General features: G+C 55.6%; 1 protein-coding gene across 36 annotated transcripts in view; it reads left to right on the forward strand.

The window, feature by feature from the left end:
• The first annotated feature begins 362 nt into the window (after positions 1–362).
• The window catches only part of LOC141732247 (uncharacterized), a 29,892-nt gene continuing 9,804 nt past the window's right edge, over positions 363–20,450 (forward strand). For 2 of the 36 annotated variants that reach the window (XR_012584001.1, XR_012584000.1), the window contains exons 1-9: positions 6,448–6,573; positions 8,504–8,600; positions 9,024–9,153; positions 10,855–10,951; positions 11,375–11,504; positions 13,206–13,302; positions 13,726–13,855; positions 15,557–15,653; positions 18,876–18,954. Coding sequence is in view for 7 of the 36 variants with exons in the window: in XM_074560899.1 (XP_074417000.1) it covers positions 2,165–2,176; positions 2,785–2,881; positions 3,332–3,396; positions 3,721–3,957 (411 nt within the window). In the remaining 29 variants the exon portion in view is untranslated. Of the gene's footprint in view, positions 2,882–3,331; positions 3,397–3,720; positions 4,278–6,417; positions 6,574–8,456; positions 8,601–8,981; positions 10,011–10,049; positions 10,202–10,854; positions 10,952–11,332; positions 12,362–12,400; positions 12,553–13,205; positions 13,303–13,683; positions 14,713–15,556; positions 15,654–17,177; positions 18,955–20,450 lie in introns of those variants that run through there. The other 34 variants (XR_012584006.1, XR_012584005.1, XM_074560896.1 and 31 more) reach the window with 32 other exon arrangements.

Genomic DNA, 20,450 nt, shown 5'->3' on the forward strand with positions numbered 1-20,450 from the left:
CAAGGGATGCCTGGGACGTCAGCCCTGGGAGGCGTGAGCGGCGCCGAAGCCTTCAGCTCGCCCCAGCCGTGCGGCAGGACCCTGGGAGGATGGGTTACAGTTCCGAGGGGCGCGGGGAGGGTCCTGCCCTCTCCCTCAGCCCTCGTCCTGGCCTTGTCGGGGCAGGGCCTACAGTCCCGGCTGCAGACAAAGTAGGCCAGAGAGGGGGTGGCCGCGCATTTCTGCTCCGGGCAGGGCTCGTCGCGCGGGGAAGGAGGTGGCGGCGGGCCGACACGCTGGCCTTGCCGCGGGGGGCGGGGAGAGACCGTCGCCCACCCTGTTCCTGCGGCGGGAGCCGCCGTCCGACCGCCGCGCTCGGCGGGGCGGGCCGGGGGCGGCCATTGCAGCGCGGCTACCGCGCATGCGCGACGGCCGGCGCGCGGCTCTCCGGGCGGGCACGAGGTACCGCGGCGCGGCCCTGGCGCGTGCGCAGCTCCGCCTTCTCGGCGCGTGCGCAGTGGCGCGAGCAGCCTGGCGGCGCGCGGGGGGAGCCTCCTCACGGCGGCGGCAGGTGAGGGCCAGCGAGACCCCTGGGGGGCCGCAGGCTCGGGGGTGCCCCCCGCCCGCCTGGGGGTAGTGGGACGGCGGGGCTTGGCACCGTGGGTCGCGGGAGCTGTTGGGAGCGGGCCTTGCCCGTACCCCGTTCGGTTGTGAGAGACGCGTTGCCGCCCCGGCAGCACGGACACGGACCGCGGGAAGCCCCGGAGAAGGGCGGGGGCCTGGTGGTGAACAGAGAAACCCTGTCTCTGAGCGAGAAACCACTCCAAGTAATAGTCCTCCGTAGGCTACGTCGCTGACGGAACACAGGGTCCGTACGTGCACCCGAAGGTACGGGACGTCCGCGTAGGATGTGTGTCTGTGAGAGGGAGACACCGCATCTGTGAACTCTCGCACTTAAAGAGCTTTACTCTTTGGGAGGACTGAGAATTGGGTAACCGGGGCTACGGAAGAGGAAGGGGGAGAGGGGGCGAGAGGGAGAGAGAACCGTCCAAATTGTACATTTCTCCAGGCGTCACCAAGAGCAGGAGCTGTGGTCTGGTTCCCTGTTCCCAGTTTCTGATTCCTCCCTCTGCCTCTCGTAGCCCGTCTGGATTTTTTTTCCTCAGTCTCTCTCTCGGTCTGTCTCCCTCTTTTAATTCCACGTACTGTCCCATAGCTCCACACTACTTGTTTGTCTTTTCCCATCTCTCTCTGTTCGGTTCCCCGTCCCTGTACTTTAATTCCGCCTCTTCTTTGTAGCGTGCTGCTATTTTTTTTCCATTCTGTATTGTGTTCTGTTGGGTCCCTTATCTCTATTTATCAATTCCTCCTTCCCTGCCCTGTGGCCCATTGCTTTTCCCCATTTTATTTCTGCCTCTCACTGTCTGTCTGGCTCCCTGTCCCTGATTTTTTAATTCCTTCCTCTCTGCCCTGTTGCCCATGTGATCTTTTGCTTTTCTCCATCTCTCTCTGGCCAGCTCTCTGTCTCTGTTCACTAATTTCTCGCTCTCCACCATGTATCCTGTCACTTTTGTCTTGTCACTGTGGAAGGAGAGGTTTCAGCCAGGGATACTCTACGCTAACAATGGTCGCTGCTGCTTCTTTCCCTCTCCCAGAGGCCAAACTGAGGATGCAGTTGTCTGTTCCTCCCCTGAGGATGCCGTTGGCTGCGCCCGCCTCAAGCCTGTGTGGGTTGTCTCTGCCTGGGCTCTCCTCACATTGTGGGGCAAAAAGGGACAGGCGGAGCACGGACTGACTGGCCGTGGGCAGGAGCTGCCACGGCTGAAGCTGGAGAGGCCAGAGAAAGGTACAAAAGAAGGTATGGAAGGCCGTTGGCTGGCAGCTGCCTCCCGCTTCAGGCAAGAGAGACCCTGCCGCCCTGGGTGAGGAGGGGTCCCTCTTCATAGTCCGCGGCAGCCAGACGGCAACGTGCACCGCAGGGTCTGCCCGTAACCAGGAGTGCGGCACCGCTGCGGAGCACAGGGGCGAGCCAGGCCGTGTGTCTTAGGAAGCCTCAACTCCTAAGAGCTCTGAGACACCTCCACCTGTTCTCTTCGGTGGAGCGTAGCCAAGCGGCCGAAGAGGAAGGGAGGAGAGAAGGAGAAAGAAGCGTCTGACCTGTCACATTCTCCCGGCGGTGACGAGAATGAGAGCTGCGGTAATTTCCAGGCTCCTGGGGCCCTGTCTTCCCTCTCGTGCGTCTTGGGCCCTCCCTGCCCCTCTCCTTCCCACACTGCTGTGATTTTTTTTCGGGCACACGCGCGGGAAGGTAGGCACTATAGAGCTTAATGGTTTAATGGTATCAATTCACAGCTGTGCGAGTTAAATTAATGCCAGAGGAAAGTCAAATACTTTAATTGTCAAATACTTTAAATGCCCCACCGGCATTTGGGGGGAAAAAAACACAGCTTTGCCTCCTGGCACCTTTGGTGTGGGAGCAGTTGCTGAATATTTGATGTTTTTGACTCGGCCCTGGGAGAGTGCAATAAGGTGGTTTTGAGGATGAAGTTGCCAGAAAAGCGACGTAAGAGCCCCAGGGTACCTGTGAAAGTGGCTCTAGTGCAACGAAACCTGGCACTGAGTCAAAAAAACCAGGGTTGTCTAAAAATGCCAAGGTCTAGTGGCCTGTATCAAGAGCTGTGCCAGAGATGGTGCCAGATGCTTTTTCCTCTGCTTGTCTGTGGTTTTCGCAAACCTCCGCGAAAGAAGGAAGCCTTAGATTCCTACCCAGCTTCGTGCTAGAGGTTTATTTTCCTCTCTCGGCAGAATGTCAACTGTCAGCGTTTCTCCGTGGTCGCCCTTTTGTTGTGCGGTGACAGTGCAGGACCGATGGAAAGGATCTGGAGTGCTCAGCGAGTACGAGGTACGTCTGCGATGGGCGTCTGCTTTTTTCCTGAGGTCCTTGTATAGTGTGGACTTGGAAGTTAACGTGAAGGCTTTGTCAGCTCTCCTTCTACAGTTTTTTGTATGAAATAGTTTAAGAAAACAGTAAAAATACTGTAAGGTCTGTTCGGAGCATGTTACACCGCCAAAAGCATTCGCCAGTCTGCCAGTCTGTTTTGGTGGCCTGACGGATGGCAGCGCCGGGGATTTGATTTCCCCCCCGACCCTCAAAAGGAAAACCATTTGGGGGGGATCTCTGATCTTGCTGATTTTTCTGTGTTAAAGGAAACTTTAAAAAAAAAAAAGAAAAAGCTAAAATTGTACAATTTACAAACTGCATGTTTAAACTGCCACTGCCAAATGGCTGTAGCATTTTATGCAATCAGCAATTTATGAGGCGTATTTAAGCCGTTGGGTGTTTGTTCTAAAGGTTTAAAAAGAGAGGCGACTGAATGCTGCTGGGCTTTTCCTGATACTGTGACAGAGCGCTCCGAGGTACTTTGTTTCTGTCTGACTTTCAGCGGCGCGTTTCCCCGGCAGCCCAGTGGCATCTCTCTTGGGCAGTGCCGCTGGCCAGATGCCCCTCCTCCTTGTGTGACACCCAGAAAACCACACGGTCAACTTATTGCCGTGTATTTTGGTGATGAGTAGTTTCATGGTATCAGTTCACAGCTGTGCAAGTTTAAATTAGTGCCAAAGGAAAGTCAAAGACTTGTAGAGTATGAGTGTTTTTACCGGATGTACAAAAACATAGCGTCACCTTTTCACCATGAAGGGAATGACCGAGCTTTGTTCTTTATTGTTCCTTTTGCTCTTCAGGGTTTGACCCATCCCTCTCGGCTGCATCGACCCAGCGAGCGAGGTGAGCGGCAGCGGCGACGGCAGCAGCAGCAGCGCGAGGGCTGTAGCTGCGGCGTTGGGTCCGTCGGCGTCGATTCTGGTTACGGCCCAGCCCGGTGCTGCCGTCCTGCACGCGGGGTGATGGATCTCCCTGCGGCCGCGCTGGCAGGAAGGGGCCGGGCGTTTCCCAGCGCCAGAGAGAAGGCGTGTGCATGAGTAAGAAGGGATGTGTGTGTCTGTGGGGGTGATGACATCATTTGGGGCGCCCCGGCGTCACCGAGGGGGCGATGATGTGGTAGAGGAGCAGGTGAGCGGGGGGTTGTGGGTCATGCAGGGTTCCCCGCCCCCCCACCCCCCAAATAGGCGGGTCACGACCCCAGAATGTCTGAAAATTCCTGGGCGTGGATTAAAACACGTTAAAACCTCTAAATATGGGCGCGAGGCATTGAAATAGAGTAAGGTCTCTCGTTTTGATATATTTTGATAAATAACATGAATGCGTGTATATAGGAGTGAAAAATAAAACCCTGTATCTCTAAGCATTCAGTGGTTCTGTGTTCTGTAAAGGGGTTTAGAATAGAACAAGGTTTAAAAAAGATTGATAGATAAGAAGGTATTAAAGTGTCAAAATATGCGTCTAAATCCCCGTTCTATATAAGAAGTGTTAACACAGTAGTCTAAATATGTCGGAGTCTGAACAGATATTCTATCTAAGTGTAACTCGATAATATATATTCCCTACATTGATCTGTCTGCATGTGAATAGATGCGTGAATGTAAATGTCTGTGCTCTATGAGGTTTTTCAAATGCAAAGAAAGCCTATTTATAGGAAGGATTTAAAAACTCTCTCTCCCCTTTATCTGTCCTGAAGACGTAAAAGCGCTTTCCAAAACTGCCCCTTCCCCCTTTTCCCCTCCCAGTTTGTGGCCGATTGCCCTGAACGGGGACTTTCCCCCACGGGACCGCTGCCGCCAGGGCCCAAAAATACCCCAAAGCCCCTGATTCTGGGTCTGCGCCGGGGGGGGCAAACCAACAACGTGGGAGAAAAAAGCCGCCAATGGGGGGCTCCCAAAACCCAGATCCACCTGGATTTGTGCAGCTGGAAAGGAAAAAAAACCCCAACCCCAAAACATTTTCATGCAGAAAAGCAACAATCACCGATTTTTTTTTTTTCATGTTGTAGATAAGGCGCCAGCCTCCCTCCCGGGTCCCCGGCGGACTCGCTGGTGTCACCCCCTGGCCCTCCCGGCCCTGGTGCCCCGCGCGGAGCCATGCAGCGTCCCTGGGGCTCGTTCCGGGGCAAAAACCCCTGTTCCGCAGGTTTTTTGGTGCAGAGGCACTGGCTGTCGCTGCCTGGGCTGCGAGTGCGGACAGGGCAGAGGGATGGGAGCCGCGCAGCCCGGGAGGTGGTTCCGGTGCCCGGCTGGAGTAAAGCGGGCTGAGAGCGGTCACGGCTCATCACCCTAATGAGCGCCGAGAGGGGGATAATTAAGGGCGTGCTGCCGCCCGGCGGCCGGAGGCCGATCCTGCAGGTGGGAGCCGCGCATGCGCCCTGGCCCCGCCTCCCGCCCCCTCCTCGGCCCCGCCTCCCGCCCCCTCCTCGGCCCCGCCTCCCAGCCCGCCCCGGCCCCGCCTCCCGCCCCCTCCCCGGCCCCGCCTCCCGCCCCCTCCCCGGCCACGCCTCCCGCCCCCTCCCCGGCCCCGCCTCCCGCCCCTCCCTGGCCCCGCCTCCCGCCCCTCCCTGGCCCCGCCTCCCGCCCCTCCTCGGCCACGCCTCCCGCCCCCTCTCGGCCCCGCCTCCCGCCCGCCCCCGGCCCCGCCCCGCCGCACTGTCGCTTGTGCTGCCCTCCTGTGGCCAAAGCGCGGTACTGCAGCGCCGGCCCCCATCCCCGGCGGCGGCGCCGGGCCGGGCCCACCGGGGAGGCGAGCGAGCCCCTTCGGCCGGGGCCGGGGTGTCTCTTGCCCGCTGGCCGCCCGGGGCTGGCGGGGCGGGAAGCTCCAAACCGACCGCTACGGCAGGCTGCCGGGGCGCCGGCGGCGACTCGGCTCCGGGCAGCCCCGCGGAGTTAGCCGAGAGCGGACGGAAGGCAAGCGGGGAAGAAGGCGGACAGCCCCGGGCGCAGACGCCGGGCGCCTCCCCAGCTCGCCACAGCTCCCCCGGACTCTTCCCCGATCACGCCCCCGGCGGTGCCGCCCGCCACCGCCGTGTGCCCCCCGCAGGCGCTGGCCCACACGCAGCCGCAGCGGCCGCTGCCCCCCGAGCTGCGGGAGCCCCGTCCGCCCTCCAAGCCTCGGACCCCCAGGGAGCGCTGCGGGGGGGGCGGGCAGTGCGCCAGGCTTCTTTTGTGCTTTCGCATACAAATCTCGACAGTTTTTAAGAAGAAAAAGCCGTGTTTTGTTGACTTCCTTCTCCCCCGCCGCAGGGCCCCGTCGCCATGGCAACGGCGGCGGCCCCCGCCGGAGCGTCGTCACCATGGCAACCGCACTGGGGCGCATGCGCGGGAGAATAGGCCAATCACGGCGCGGGCGCCGCTCTCCCATTGGTCGGGTCTCCCCGCCGAGGCGGGGTCCGGCGGCGATTGACGGCGGCGAAAGGCCACTGGAGCTGAGCTGCCTGGGAGCGGAGCGGGCGATGGCCAATGGGCGCGCGGCGTGGGCGGGCCGCCGTCGGCGGCGGGTCGCGCCGCTCCGGAAGCGGAGGGGTCCGGGGGAAAATGGCGTCCCGGTGGCAGCGGGCGCGGGGCGGCCCGGGGGGAAAGCGGGGCCCGTCGGCCGGGCCGCGTCCTCGGAACGGCCGCGAGCACTCGGTGAAGCACCTGGAGCGCGTGAAGGTGAGCGGGGGGCGGCGGGGAACGTGGTGGGGTCCCGGCGGGGCCCCGAGGCGGGCACGGGGGGCCCCGAGGCGGGCACGGGGGGCCTGAGGGGTCCCTGAGGGGGCCGGCGGGGTCTCAGCGGGGCATTGTAGTGTCGGAGGGAGCTGGCTGGGCCCGTCTTGCCGCGAGGTCCCTTCGGCCTGAGGGCTTGTGGTGCGCTGCTGACGATGCACGGCTGATTCCACTTGCGGCTCAGGTAATGGCATGTGTGGGGCTGGGGGAGCGGGAAGACCCATTGGGGAGTTTGGGGCCGGTACAGACAGTCCAGGACAAAGCTGCAGAAAAGGCAGCTTTGCTGCCAGTGCAGGAAAGCCGATGAGGAGTTGCAGTTCAGAGAGAGTGCCCCCTGCCTGACCTGGTGCCTTGGTAGTTAGGAGTGTTTTCCTTTGGGGTAAAAGAGCTGGCTTTCACCTTGGGTAAATGAAGAGCTGGCTGTTACCTTCTTTAGGGTCAGGTGTTTCTCTTTGGTTTGTTCATACTGATTTCATGGGCAAAGTGGAAACAGCCTTTTCTTTTTCAATGCATAACTAAATTTGTATTAGTTTGTGGTGTCAGTATAGTTAATTTTTGAGCACCTAGATGCCGGCAGAAGTGTAAGGAGTGAAACGTGATGGAAATGGATGCGTCCCTTGATTGTTATTGCATTTTTCTTTTTATTAGAGGGGCAATGGCATGTTTTTCTGTGACACGTTTTTTTCCCCAAGGGGAGGCTGCCTTTAAAAGTTAAATGAGTTTCCTCTCAAACGTGCCTGTCAATAAAATTGAATTATGATAAGGAAAGCCCCCGAAATGACACAACTCTTAGAGACCTGGACTGTTTCTGGACAGGTATTCCTCGCGTGCAAACGTCCTCGGGATAGAGACGGTCTGCACGTCATGCTCTGACAGGACAGTACGCTGAGAGGGGGAAAGAGACAAGGTCCTGGGGTTTTTGTTTGTTTGTTTTGTGGGGGTTCTTTTGGGCGCCTTTGCGCTTTCAAAACCAGAGTGCAGTGTTGACTGCTGGTGTCAGCCTGCAGAGCTCTCTTGCTGCCTGAGCTCTCCTTGTCTTTTTCTCTCCTCTTTCAGGGCTGTAACTTTCAGTTGGATAATTTTAGAAGAGCAATTAAGTGACTTGTCTGTGTAAAAGTGCTGGTAATTCTGGGAAGGTAAATGCATGAAGCCGTAGTGAAAGTCTTGGCTCCGAGTAGAATTTCTGAAGGAAGAGCAGCCATGGCAGGAAGCGAATAGCAAGTTGCGCATCCCCTGAGATGGGTGCGGGTGAAGCTGAGCTTGGGCGTGCAGCCTGCGCCGGCGGGGACGCTCGGGGGCTCCTCGTCAAAGCAGCCGGGCGTGCGCGGGCACCCGCAGGGTTGCGCTCTGGTCTGAGAGCGTGCGGTGCTTTTGCTGTTGGGAGAGGGAACAGAGCGTGTGCCTGGTAAAGCCAAGGGCAGTCAAAAGCTGGGAGGGAGCCTGCGCGGGTTTGGTGGCGCAAGGACAATTTGAAAAGATCTTGGCCGTTTGGAGAACGTCCTGGAAAAAACAGCCGCTTTGTTGCAAGGAGGCAGTTTAGAAGGACAGGAGAGTTGCTGTACCCTTTAAGAAAAATACTCAACCCGGGACGTCTAGGGTGAGGAAACCTTGGCTCTGCGTAGGCTGGAGAAAATATCCGTAGGCGCCTGTGCCTGTCACCTGCGTGTGCCTGGGAAAGTGGCTCTGGGGAAACTAAATCTGCCAACGAGTCAAAAAAACGCCGAGGTCTAGCGGCCCGTATCAAGAGCTGTGCCAGAGATGGTGCCAGATGCTTTTTCCTCTGCTCGGCTGTGGTCTTCGGAAACCTCCGCGAAAGAAGGAAGCCTTAGATTCCTACCCAGCTTCGTGCTAGAGGTTTATTTTCCTCTCTCGGCAGAATGTCAACTGTCAGCGTTTCTCTGTGGTCGCCCTTTTGTTGTGCGGTGACAGTGCAGGACAGGCGGGAAGGATGCGGAGTGCTCAGCGAGTACGAGGTACGTCTGCGGTGGGCGTCTGCTTTTTTCCTGAGGTCCTTGTATAGTGCGGACTTGGAAGTTAACGTGAAGGCTTTGTCAGCTCTCCTTCTACGGTTTTTTGTATGAAACCTTTTTAAAAAACAGTAAAAATAATGTAAGGTCTGTTCTGGAGCATGTTATGCCCATGCAAGGCTTATTGCCCTGTGTTTACGTTCTCCTCCTGGAAGCACAGTCTTCTCTTTCTGTGCGCTCGCTGTTCAGTGATGCCGTGAAAATAATTGTGTACTAAAAGAGGGAGGAAACTGTAAGGTTTCCGATGTGCAGGGGAAGTAGGCTCTGTGTTCCTGATGAAAGCTTTATGCTTTTCAGTCAGTAAGCGTTTAGGATATCTTACAGCAGGACTTGAGACACCTTACTGAGATACTGGCGTCTGTCCTAAAGGCAGTCGAGGCCAAAGAAGAGACGTGGACGAACCGGGACAAAGCGGCGTCGCTTCGGCGTGTTTTCCAGGCATTCCCACGAAGCATCAGCAGCCTCGTAACTCGTGACGGCGACTCCTGCTGTGGTTTTGGTGAGTGGTTGGTTCCATCGTGTCCTTTGTCCGTAACCTACAGTGTGTCATTTTGATGTCGGTTGGAAAGAGCTTTTCCGAAATGGAAAGATTTCCCTCTCAAGCGGTGTCCTTTTGTGAAGTTCCCGTCAGAGCGGGTCCTCGGAGATGAAGCGCTGGGCAGTCGAAGTCACGAGCAGCGAGACTTTACGCTCTCTTGCTGCTTCTTTGCCCGCCTTTGGGTTCTCAGTTGTGAGAGTCGAGATGATTTCATAGAACCGTGTTCCTCCGCGTGTTCAGCACGGCCAAAAGCATTCTCCAATCTGCCGGTGCTTTTTGGTAGCCTGAGGGATTGCAGCCCCGGGGATTTGATTTCCCCCCAGCCCTCAAAATGAAAACCGTTTTGGGGGGGATCTCTTATCTTGCTGATTTTTTTAATATCAGGATTGAAACTTGAAACAAGGGTTAACGTTGTGTACTTTACCGACTGACTCGCCTTGTTGCACGTGCAACTGCCAAATACCTGTTGCACAGAATGCGTGAGGCGTACTGAAGCAGTTGTGTATTTGTTGTACGTGTTTAAAAAGAGCGTCGACTGGAGGGAAGCAGGTTTTTATTCCCCCGTTGTTTTGCCGGGGAGCTCTGCGGTTCTGTATTTCGGTCTGGCTTTCAGTGGTGTGTTTCGCCGGCAGCCCGGGGAGTTCCCCGAGAGCGGACGGAAGGGAGGAGGGGAAGAAGACGGACGGGGGTTTGTTTTGGGCTGCGGCACCCAAATCTCTGCAGTTTTGAAGAAGCAAAAGGCGCGTTTTGGCGAACGGCCGCCGTGAGGCCGGGCCGCAGGGCCCCGTCGCCACGGCAACGGCCCCGCGGCGCCGCAGGTGCGTGTTCCCCATGGCAACGGCTCGCGGGCGCGCGGGCCGTTGGGGGGGTGGGCCAATGCCAGCGCGGGCGCCGCGCTGCGATTGGTCGGAGCGCGTCGGCGGGGCGGGGCGTCCCGTGGGGAAGGCGGGTCCCGTCTGGCGGGCCGGGTGCGCGGGGCCGGCGCGAGCGCGTCGTGGAGCGCGTGAAGGTGGGCGGGGGGCCTGGGGGTGCCCCGAGCGGGGCCTGGTGAGCTGAGGGGGCCCTCAGTTTGAGAGGCGGGGTGGCGTGGAGTGGGCCCGGAGTTGGGGGGCGCTGTGAGGGGGAGACGGGAAGGGTCTGAGGGGTGATGGGGGGGGGTTCAGCGGGGCAGGAGGTGGGGTGGGTCCTCCGGCGTTTGGGGGAAAAACTGTTTGTTTGGAGGATGAAGTTCCCAGGTACCTGCGGAGCCCCAGGGTTTTTGGCACGGTGAAAGCGCTGCCAAGGGAGAGCGAGGACAAGCCACAGCTTTGCCTCCTGGCCCCTTTGGTGTGGGAGCCATGGCTGGCCGTTTGATGTTTTTGTCCCAGCCCTGGGCCAGTGAAATAAGGTGTTTTTGAGGATGATGTCATCAGGAAAGCGACTTAAGAGCCCCAGGGTACCTGGGAAAGCGGCCCTGGGGAAACTAAACCTGGCAGTGTGTCAAAAATGCGGGGTTGTCTAAAAATGCCAAGGTCTAGTGGCCCGCATCAAGAGCTGTGCCAGAGATGGTGCCAGATGCTTTTTCCTCCGCTCGGCTGTGGTCTTCGGAAACCTCCGCGAAAGAAGGAAGCCTTAGATTCCTACCCAGCTTCGTGCTAAAGGTTTTTCCCCCTCTCTCGGCAGAATGTCAACTGTCAGCGTTTCTCCGTGGTCGCCCTTTTGTTGTGCGGTGACAGTGCAGGACAGGCGGGAAGGATGCGGAGCGCTCAGCGAGTACGAGGTACGTCTGCGGTGGGCGTCTGCTTTTTTCCTGAGGTCCTTGTATAGTGTGGACTTGGAAGTTAACGTGAAGGCTTTGTCAGCTCTCCTTCTACAGTTTTTTGTATGAAACCTTTTTAAAAAACAGTAAAAATAATGTAAGGTCTGTTCTGGAGCATGTTATGCCCATGCAAGGCTTATTGCCCTGTGTTTACGTTCTCCTCCTGGAAGCACAGTCTTCTCTTTCTGTGCGCTCGCTGTTCAGTGATGCCGTGAAAATAATTGTGTACTAAAAGAGGGAGGAAACTGTAAGGTTTCCGATGTGCAGGGGAAGTAGGCTCTGTGTTCCTGATGAAAGCTTTATGCTTTTCAGTCAGTAAGCGTTTAGGATATCTTACAGCAGGACTTGAGACACCTTACTGAGATACTGGCGTCTGTCCTAAAGGCAGTCGAGGCCAAAGAAGAGACGTGGACGAACCGGGACAAAGCGGCGTCGCTTCGGCGTGTTTTCCAGGCATTCCCACGAAGCATCAGCAGCCTCGTAACTCGTGACGGCGACTCCTGCTGTGGTTTTGGTGAGTGGTTGGTTCCATCGTGTCCTTTGTCCGTAACCTACAGTGTGTCATTTTGATGTCGGTTGGAAAGAGCTTTTCCGAAATGGAAAGATTTCCCTCTCAAGCGGTGTCCTTTTGTGAAGTTCCCGTCAGAGCGGGTCCTCGGAGATGAAGCGCTGGGCAGTCGAAGTCACGAGCAGCGAGACTTTACGCTCTCTTGCTGCTTCTTTGCCCGCCTTTGGGTTCTCAGTTGTGAGAGTCGAGATGATTTCATAGAACCGTGTTCCTCCGCGTGTTCAGCACGGCCAAAAGCATTCTCCAATCTGCCGGTGCTTTTTGGTAGCCTGAGGGATTGCAGCCCCGGGGATTTGATTTCCCCCCAGCCCTCAAAATGAAAACCGTTTTGGGGGGGATCTCTTATCTTGCTGATTTTTTTAATATCAGGATTGAAACTTGAAACAAGGGTTAACGTTGTGTACTTTACCGACTGACTCGCCTTGTTGCACGTGCAACTGCCAAATACCTGTTGCACAGAATGCGTGAGGCGTACTGAAGCAGTTGTGTATTTGTTGTACGTGTTTAAAAAGAGCGTCGACTGGAGGGAAGCAGGTTTTTATTCCCCCGTTGTTTTGCCGGGGAGCTCTGCGGTTCTGTATTTCGGTCTGGCTTTCAGTGGTGTGTTTCGCCGGCAGCCCGGGGAGTTCCCCGAGAGCGGACGGAAGGGAGGAGGGGAAGAAGACGGACGGGGGTTTGTTTTGGGCTGCGGCACCCAAATCTCTGCAGTTTTGAAGAAGCAAAAGGCGCGTTTTGGCGAACGGCCGCCGTGAGGCCGGGCCGCAGGGCCCCGTCGCCACGGCAACGGCCCCGCGGCGCCGCAGGTGCGTGTTCCCCATGGCAACGGCTCGCGGGCGCGCGGGCCGTTGGGGGGGTGGGCCAATGCCAGCGCGGGCGCCGCGCTGCGATTGGTCGGAGCGCGTCGGCGGGGCGGGGCGTCCCGTGGGGAAGGCGGGTCCCGTCTGGCGGGCCGGGTGCGCGGGGCCGGCGCGAGCGCGTCGTGGAGCGCGTGAAGGTGGGCGGGGGGCCTGGGGGTGCCCCGAGCGGGGCCTGGTGAGCTGAGGGGGCCCTCAGTTTGAGAGGCGGGGTGGCGTGGAGTGGGCCCGGAGTTGGGGGGCGCTGTGAGGGGGAGACGGGAAGGGTCTGAGGGGTGATGGGGGGGGGTTCAGCGGGGCAGGAGGTGGGGTGGGTCCTCCGGCGTTTGGGGGAAAAACTGTTTGTTTGGAGGATGAAGTTCCCAGGTACCTGCGGAGCCCCAGGGTTTTTGGCACGGTGAAAGCGCTGCCAAGGGAGAGCGAGGACAAGCCACAGCTTTGCCTCCTGGCCCCTTTGGTGTGGGAGCCATGGCTGGCCGTTTGATGTTTTTGTCCCAGCCCTGGGCCAGTGAAATAAGGTGTTTTTGAGGATGATGTCATCAGGAAAGCGACTTAAGAGCCCCAGGGTACCTGGGAAAGCGGCCCTGGGGAAACTAAACCTGGCAGTGTGTCAAAAATGCGGGGTTGTCTAAAAATGCCAAGGTCTAGTGGCCCGCATCAAGAGCTGTGCCAGAGATGGTGCCAGATGCTTTTTCCTCCGCTCGGCTGTGGTCTTCGGAAACCTCCGCGAAAGAAGGAAGCCTTAGATTCCTACCCAGCTTCGTGCTAAAGGTTTTTCCCCCTCTCTCGGCAGAATGTCAACTGTCAGCGTTTCTCCGTGGTCGCCCTTTTGTTGTGCGGTGACAGTGCAGGACAGGCGGGAAGGATGCGGAGCGCTCAGCGAGTACGAGGTACGTCTGCGGTGGGCGTCTGCTTTTTTCCTGAGGTCCTTGTATAGTGTGGACTTGGAAGTTAACGTGAAGGCTTTGTCAGCTCTCCTTCTACAGTTTTTTGTATGAAACCTTTTTAAAAAACAGTAAAAATAATGTAAGGTCTGTTCTGGAGCATGTTATGCCCATGCAAGGCTTATTGCCCTGTGTTTACGTTCTCCTCCTGGAAGCACAGTCTTCTCTTTCTGTGCGCTCGCTGTTCAGTGATGCCGTGAAAATAATTGTGTACTAAAAGAGGGAGGAAACTGTAAGGTTTCCGATGTGCAGGGGAAGTAGGCTCTGTGTTCCTGATGAAAGCTTTATGCTTTTCAGTCAGTAAGCGTTTAGGATATCTTACAGCAGGACTTGAGACACCTTACTGAGATACTGGCGTCTGTCCTAAAGGCAGTCGAGGCCAAAGAAGAGACGTGGACGAACCGGGACAAAGCGGCGTCGCTTCGGCGTGTTTTCCAGGCATTCCCACGAAGCATCAGCAGCCTCGTAACTCGTGACGGCGACTCCTGCTGTGGTTTTGGTGAGTGGTTGGTTCCATCGTGTCCTTTGTCCGTAACCTACAGTGTGTCATTTTGATGTCGGTTGGAAAGAGCTTTTCCGAAATGGAAAGATTTCCCTCTCAAGCGGTGTCCTTTTGTGAAGTTCCCGTCAGAGCGGGTCCTCGGAGATGAAGCGCTGGGCAGTCGAAGTCACGAGCAGCGAGACTTTACGCTCTCTTGCTGCTTCTTTGCCCGCCTTTGGGTTCTCAGTTGTGAGAGTCGAGATGATTTCATAGAACCGTGTTCCTCCGCGTGTTCAGCACGGCCAAAAGCATTCTCCAATCTGCCGGTGCTTTTTGGTAGCCTGAGGGATTGCAGCCCCGGGGATTTGATTTCCCCCCAGCCCTCAAAATGAAAACCGTTTTGGGGGGGATCTCTTATCTTGCTGATTTTTTTAATATCAGGATTGAAACTTGAAACAAGGGTTAACGTTGTGTACTTTACCGACTGACTCGCCTTGTTGCACGTGCAACTGCCAAATACCTGTTGCACAGAATGCGTGAGGCGTACTGAAGCAGTTGTGTATTTGTTGTACGTGTTTAAAAAGAGCGTCGACTGGAGGGAAGCAGGTTTTTATTCCCCCGTTGTTTTGCCGGGGAGCTCTGCGGTTCTGTATTTCGGTCTGGCTTTCAGTGGTGTGTTTCGCCGGCAGCCCGGGGAGTTCCCCGAGAGCGGACGGAAGGGAGGAGGGGAAGAAGACGGACGGGGGTTTGTTTTGGGCTGCGGCACCCAAATCTCTGCAGTTTTGAAGAAGCAAAAGGCGCGTTTTGGCGAACGGCCGCCGTGAGGCCGGGCCGCAGGGCCCCGTCGCCACGGCAACGGCCCCGCGGCGCCGCAGGTGCGTGTTCCCCATGGCAACGGCTCGCGGGCGCGCGGGCCGTTGGGGGGGTGGGCCAATGCCAGCGCGGGCGCCGCGCTGCGATTGGTCGGAGCGCGTCGGCGGGGCGGGGCGTCCCGTGGGGAAGGCGGGTCCCGTCTGGCGGGCCGGGTGCGCGGGGCCGGCGCGAGCGCGTCGTGGAGCGCGTGAAGGTGGGCGGGGGGCCTGGGGGTGCCCCGAGCGGGGCCTGGTGAGCTGAGGGGGCCCTCAGTTTGAGAGGCGGGGTGGCGTGGAGTGGGCCCGGAGTTGGGGGGCGCTGTGAGGGGGAGACGGGAAGGGTCTGAGGGGTGATGGGGGGGGGTTCAGCGGGGCAGGAGGTGGGGTGGGTCCTCCGGCGTTTGGGGGAAAAACTGTTTGTTTGGAGGATGAAGTTCCCAGGTACCTGCGGAGCCCCAGGGTTTTTGGCACGGTGAAAGCGCTGCCAAGGGAGAGCGAGGACAAGCCACAGCTTTGCCTCCTGGCCCCTTTGGTGTGGGAGCCATGGCTGGCCGTTTGATGTTTTTGTCCCAGCCCTGGGCCAGTGAAATAAGGTGTTTTTGAGGATGATGTCATCAGGAAAGCGACTTAAGAGCCCCAGGGTACCTGGGAAAGCGGCCCTGGGGAAACTAAACCTGGCAGTGTGTCAAAAATGCGGGGTTGTCTAAAAATGCCAAGGTCTAGTGGCCCGCATCAAGAGCTGTGCCAGAGATGGTGCCAGATGCTTTTTCCTCCGCTCGGCTGTGGTCTTCGGAAACCTCCGCGAAAGAAGGAAGCCTTAGATTCCTACCCAGCTTCGTGCTAAAGGTTTTTCCCCCTCTCTCGGCAGAATGTCAACTGTCAGCGTTTCTCCGTGGTCGCCCTTTTGTTGTGCGGTGACAGTGCAGGACAGGCGGGAAGGATGCGGAGCGCTCAGCGAGTACGAGGTACGTCTGCGGTGGGCGTCTGCTTTTTTCCTGAGGTCCTTGTATAGTGTGGACTTGGAAGTTAACATAAATAAGGTCTGTTCTGGAGCATGTTACGCCCATGCAAGGCTTACTTCCTTGCGTTTACTCTCTCTTCCTGAAAGCCCAGTCTTTTCTTTCTGTGCGCTTACTGTTAAATGATACCGTGGAAGTAACTCTGTACTAAAAGAGGGAAGAGACTGTTTGAAAGAGTTCAGCTGTTCAGGAGAAGCAGGCTTGTGTTCCTCATCAAAGCTTTATGCTTTTGAGTCAAGAAGTGTTTAGGATATCTTACAATAGGAGTCGAGAAACCTTACTGAGATACTGGCATGTGTCCTAAAGCAATCGAGGTCAAATTGCTTTTCCACGAAGCATCAGCAGCCTCCTGACTAGTTAGGGTGAGTCCTGCTGTGGTTTTGGTGAGTTGTCGCTTGCATCGTGTCCTTTGTCCGTGACTTACAGTGTGTCGTTTTGATGTTGGTCGGAAAGAGCTTTTCCGAAATGGAACCGTTTCTCACTCAAAGCACTTGCCTTTTATGAATTTCCCATTCGAGTGGGTCCTCGGAGATGAAGCACTGGGCAGTCGAAGTCATGAGCGGTGAGACTTTGGGCGCTCTTTGCACTTCTTTGCCGGCCTTGGGGTCTCGGTTGTAACAGTCAAGATATCATAGAACTGTGTTCCTCTGCGTGTTCAGCACGGCCATAAGCATTCTCCAATCTGCCGGTGCTTTTTAGTAGCCTGAGGGATTGCAGCCCCGGGGATTTGATTTCCCCCCTGACCCTCAAAAGGAAAACCATTTGGAGGATCTCTTTCTCTAGGTGATTTTTCTGTGCTAAATGAAACTTAAAAAAAAAAAAAAACCAAAACATTTTACAATTTACCAATTGACTTGCATTGTTTAATCCTGCAGCTACCAACTGTCTGTAGCATAGGATGTGTGAGGCATACTGAAGCCGGTAGGGATTCGTTCTAAATGTTGGAGAAGAGAGGTGACCCAGTGTTACGGGGTATTTTCCTTGTTACTTAGATGGCGAGTTCTGAAGTACAATGTATTAGGTGTACTTAGGCAATGAGGCGTTTGTCTTTACTGAGAAGGGTACTTCACTGAGAGAGGTATCCGTACTAAGAGAGCTAACTGAATGTGATGGGCTTTTTTCTCCCCTGATATTTTGACAGAGTGGTCTGAAGTACTTTATTTCTGTCTCGCTTTCAGTGGCACGTTTCCCCGACAGCCCAGTAGCATCTCTCTCAGGCCGTGCCGCTGGCCAGATGCATCTCCTCCTTGTGTAACGCTGAAAAAAAACCTGGAGTCCAATTTTGACTGTGTATTTTGGAGATGGGTAGCTTAATGGTATCAATTCACAGCTGTGCAAATTAAATTAATGCCAAAGGAAGGTCAAATACTTTTAGAGTATTTGTAGTGGATGTATACAAACATAGTGTCGCCTTTTCAGCGTTAGTTGAAGGACTGAGCTTTGCCCTTTATTGTTCCTTGTGCTCTTCAGGGTTTGACCCGTCCCTCTCGGCTGCATCGACCCAGCGAGGGAGGTGAGCGGCAGCGAGGGCTGTAGCTGCGGCGGTGGGTCCGTCAGTGTCGATTCTGGTTACGGCACAGCCTGGTCCTGCCGCCCTGAGCGCAGGGTGATGGATCTCCCTGAGGCCGCGCTGGGAGGAAGGGGCCGGGCGTTTCCCAACGCCAGCCGGAGGGTTCGCTGTTACCCGAAGAACGTGTTCAAAATGGCATCGGTTAGCCTTAATACTGACTTCAGGTGGCTCTGGCTTTTGAAGGCTGTGCTGTGTTTTGAGCTGAGCTGTTTCCCCGGAATCTTCCTGTAGCTCAGCTATTGTCCCATCCCACAGTCTGATGGAATTCCTCTACTCTCTTCTGTACTATTTTTGATTATGCTGAACTACAATTGGGGTTTTTTGTTGTTCAGCTGCCTCGTTGTACGTGTCACGTGCTGCTCGAGAGATGCCTGTGAGAAATAAGTTCCGGTCGGAATGAAATAGGCTCAGGCAGAATCCTCTGTGAAGCACACTTTTATTCACGTTCTTGCAAGAGCGGGTGACCTAGCGAGTGGGCACACTTTCAGTTCTTGAGCCGTACCTTTTTATTTCCTAATCGCGGCCGAATTTTTCTCTCCCCGGTTTCCCGCTGCTTAGGTACTCCAGGGTTCACAGTCTGTCCGAGGCGCCTAAAATTCTTCCCGGATGTCTTGCCTCTGTTTACTTCTCTTTATGCTACACCTAAAGGGATTGTCTGACTAGTTTATTTCTTTCCTTTTTGGTAAAAAAAATTGCTCAATGTCATTAGCCCTGGTTAAATGTTTGACTGTCCTTCCAGACGCTAATCCAGTAGGAATCAGTTTGTCCTTTTGTCTGTGTGATAAGAGATGTTCTGCAAGCCTTTGCTGGAGCCCCTTTGCCGTAGTCATTCCCTTGTCGTGCCACCTCTGATGGGAACGGCTTTTCTCCTCTGCAAAAGCAATACTTGCCTTTCTTCCATGGCTGTCCTAGGGAGTCTGGAAGCACGAGTGCTTCTTGATTTGCTTTGTTGTGGGTATGGGGGGTGTGGTTGTTCCCCCCCTCCTGCTGTATCGGTGTGATGACGACACAGAGAGGAGGGGGTGGTTCATGACTCTTCCTGGCACTGGTGAAGTGGAAACCTAAATCTGTCGGTCTTGGATCTTAGGCCAGTTTTTGTAGCGTTGGAGGCATGAGAGCACTTCGGGCCTTTGGTCAGGAGATTGCTTTATTTACGCCAAGTGTATGTTAGCAAAAGTGTGCGATATTGCTTGCGGAGAGCAAGACCTGAGTGCTGCCCAGCTCTAGTATTTGTTCTATGTACCCAGAGAACGGCTGGCTGAATCTTGCTCAGTTTTTTGATTGCTTGTTGGTGGTTGCTTTTATTCTTACAAGAAAATTGCCAAGGATTTCCGTGAAAAATGGCTTTCCCCGGTGGTGGTGGAGGAGATGAAAGAACCCGAAACTGCTTCTTCTCATAAATCCTGAAGTATGTGCAGCTGTAGGGAGCTTGCTGCTGTAACCAGCTGGTAACTTCCATTGTTTTAACTATTGAAAGGCATATTCCACCCCTGCCACCCCCCCGCCCCCCCGGTGCACAAAGCATGGTAGTATTTGCTAACCTAACTCGATAGTTAGGTAATTGCTTGAGTAACACTTGCTGCTCTACCTTTTCCTAGAGGGATGATCTGTCTTGTCTTGGAAGCAAGAAAATGTCCCACTCTCGGATGCGTTTGACGATTTTCCGCTTAACTTGAGGTAAGTCACTTCAACTTGGACACGCGCCTCTGGAGTGTTACCTGGTACTGTGTGTGGTTGTTGTCAGCCCTGGGGGAAAGCGAAGGACAAAACGTGGCAGAATATTGGCCTGTTTACTCTTCTAGAGGAAAGGATGCATTTTTGCAAGGTTGACAAATGAATTGTGATACTGACCGAGGTTTTGTGATTACACCCTAAGAGAGGCTGTAGCCAACGCACACGTCAGCACAGTGTAAGTCGTGGGCAACTTGATTCCGACCCCCAAAAAGTGCGACGGAGAACCAAAAAAACCCAACAAAACCTTACTAGGCTGCCTCTTTTTTTGTGCAGGACGCTAATTTTCAGTATTCCTCGCCCCTGTTTGGTGCGTGGTAGTTAGAACCGCTGGCAGCAAAGGTTTCTTGCCAGCCTGTGGTTAAACCTTACCCACTTGCCCCTGCTCTCCCTCTGCTGGGATTCTGCCAGCTCCCGGGTGGAGCGCAGAGCTGACTGCACAGGGGAGTGTCCTGCTGTGAAGTCTGGAGCTGGAGGAAGGGCCCTTCCCCAGCCTTTGTGGAGCTCAGGGCCCACTGTGGCTCTACAGTTAATGGTTTAGGGGGGCCTGGCAGTGATGGGGTGGGGAAGAGGGGGCTGGCTGTAGCACTCCCTCTCTGGAGGGCTCACTGGTGAGCTGAACACAGCTGCTCCTGGGCTGGTGCCCAGCAGCTTGTGTATCAAGTGGTGGTATTCTTTGGTTAGCAGTACAAAAGGACTTTGGTTGAGGTGTTCTTTGTGTGAGGGCAAGGACTCCACTGATGAGAGGCGGCTGAGCGTTTCTGAATGCAGGGGGAACTGAGCAGAGGATATTCTGTTGTTTTTCTTGAGCCGGGATTAGTTTTGCCTTGTCTGCTGTCTCTCTTCCTATTGCCCTGTTGCTTCTGCAGTTTGTTCCTAAGTGTACCTGCTCCAGGCCCTGTGTTCTCCCCAAGGTGTTTCTGTCGTACCTGCACAGGAGGATTTGGTGAGGAGTTGTTGGAGTGACAAAAAGCGCTGATGGGTCAAAGCTGCAGTGACAAATACAGTTGTTGAGAGTCCTTCTGTCTCAAGCCACCCATAAGCAGTGTAATTGGCTGCATGGGCCACCACCTGTGGGTGGCAGCTGTCTCACCTACCTTCCTGATAGGGGGTGGGGGGAGTACTTCTAATTGGGTTAAAGCTTTGCTCTCTAGGTGTTCTGTTTTTAAACCTAATTGAAGGCTTCTACAGTGCTACTGCCAAAGAAATGCTGTCAAGAGCCAGCCTGTCTGACAGGGCCTCTTGCCTTGAACCTACGGATCCCCGCTCATCGCTTATCAAGTTGTTAGACCTCAGGATAAAGGTGTGTTTATCAAATGAAAATAGCAATCGGGAGGCTCTGTGGACTGATGGTTCCATGGGATCATCCAAGTGATTGTCATTGGGGTTTGCTTCAGAAGTCGTTGTCTGGAAGGGAGGCAGCTGGCCTCTTAAAAATAGGG

Source organism: Larus michahellis, chromosome 17, assembly GCF_964199755.1.
Source record: "Larus michahellis chromosome 17, bLarMic1.1, whole genome shotgun sequence".
In the NCBI taxonomy this organism is placed as follows: domain Eukaryota; kingdom Metazoa; phylum Chordata; class Aves; order Charadriiformes; family Laridae; genus Larus; species Larus michahellis.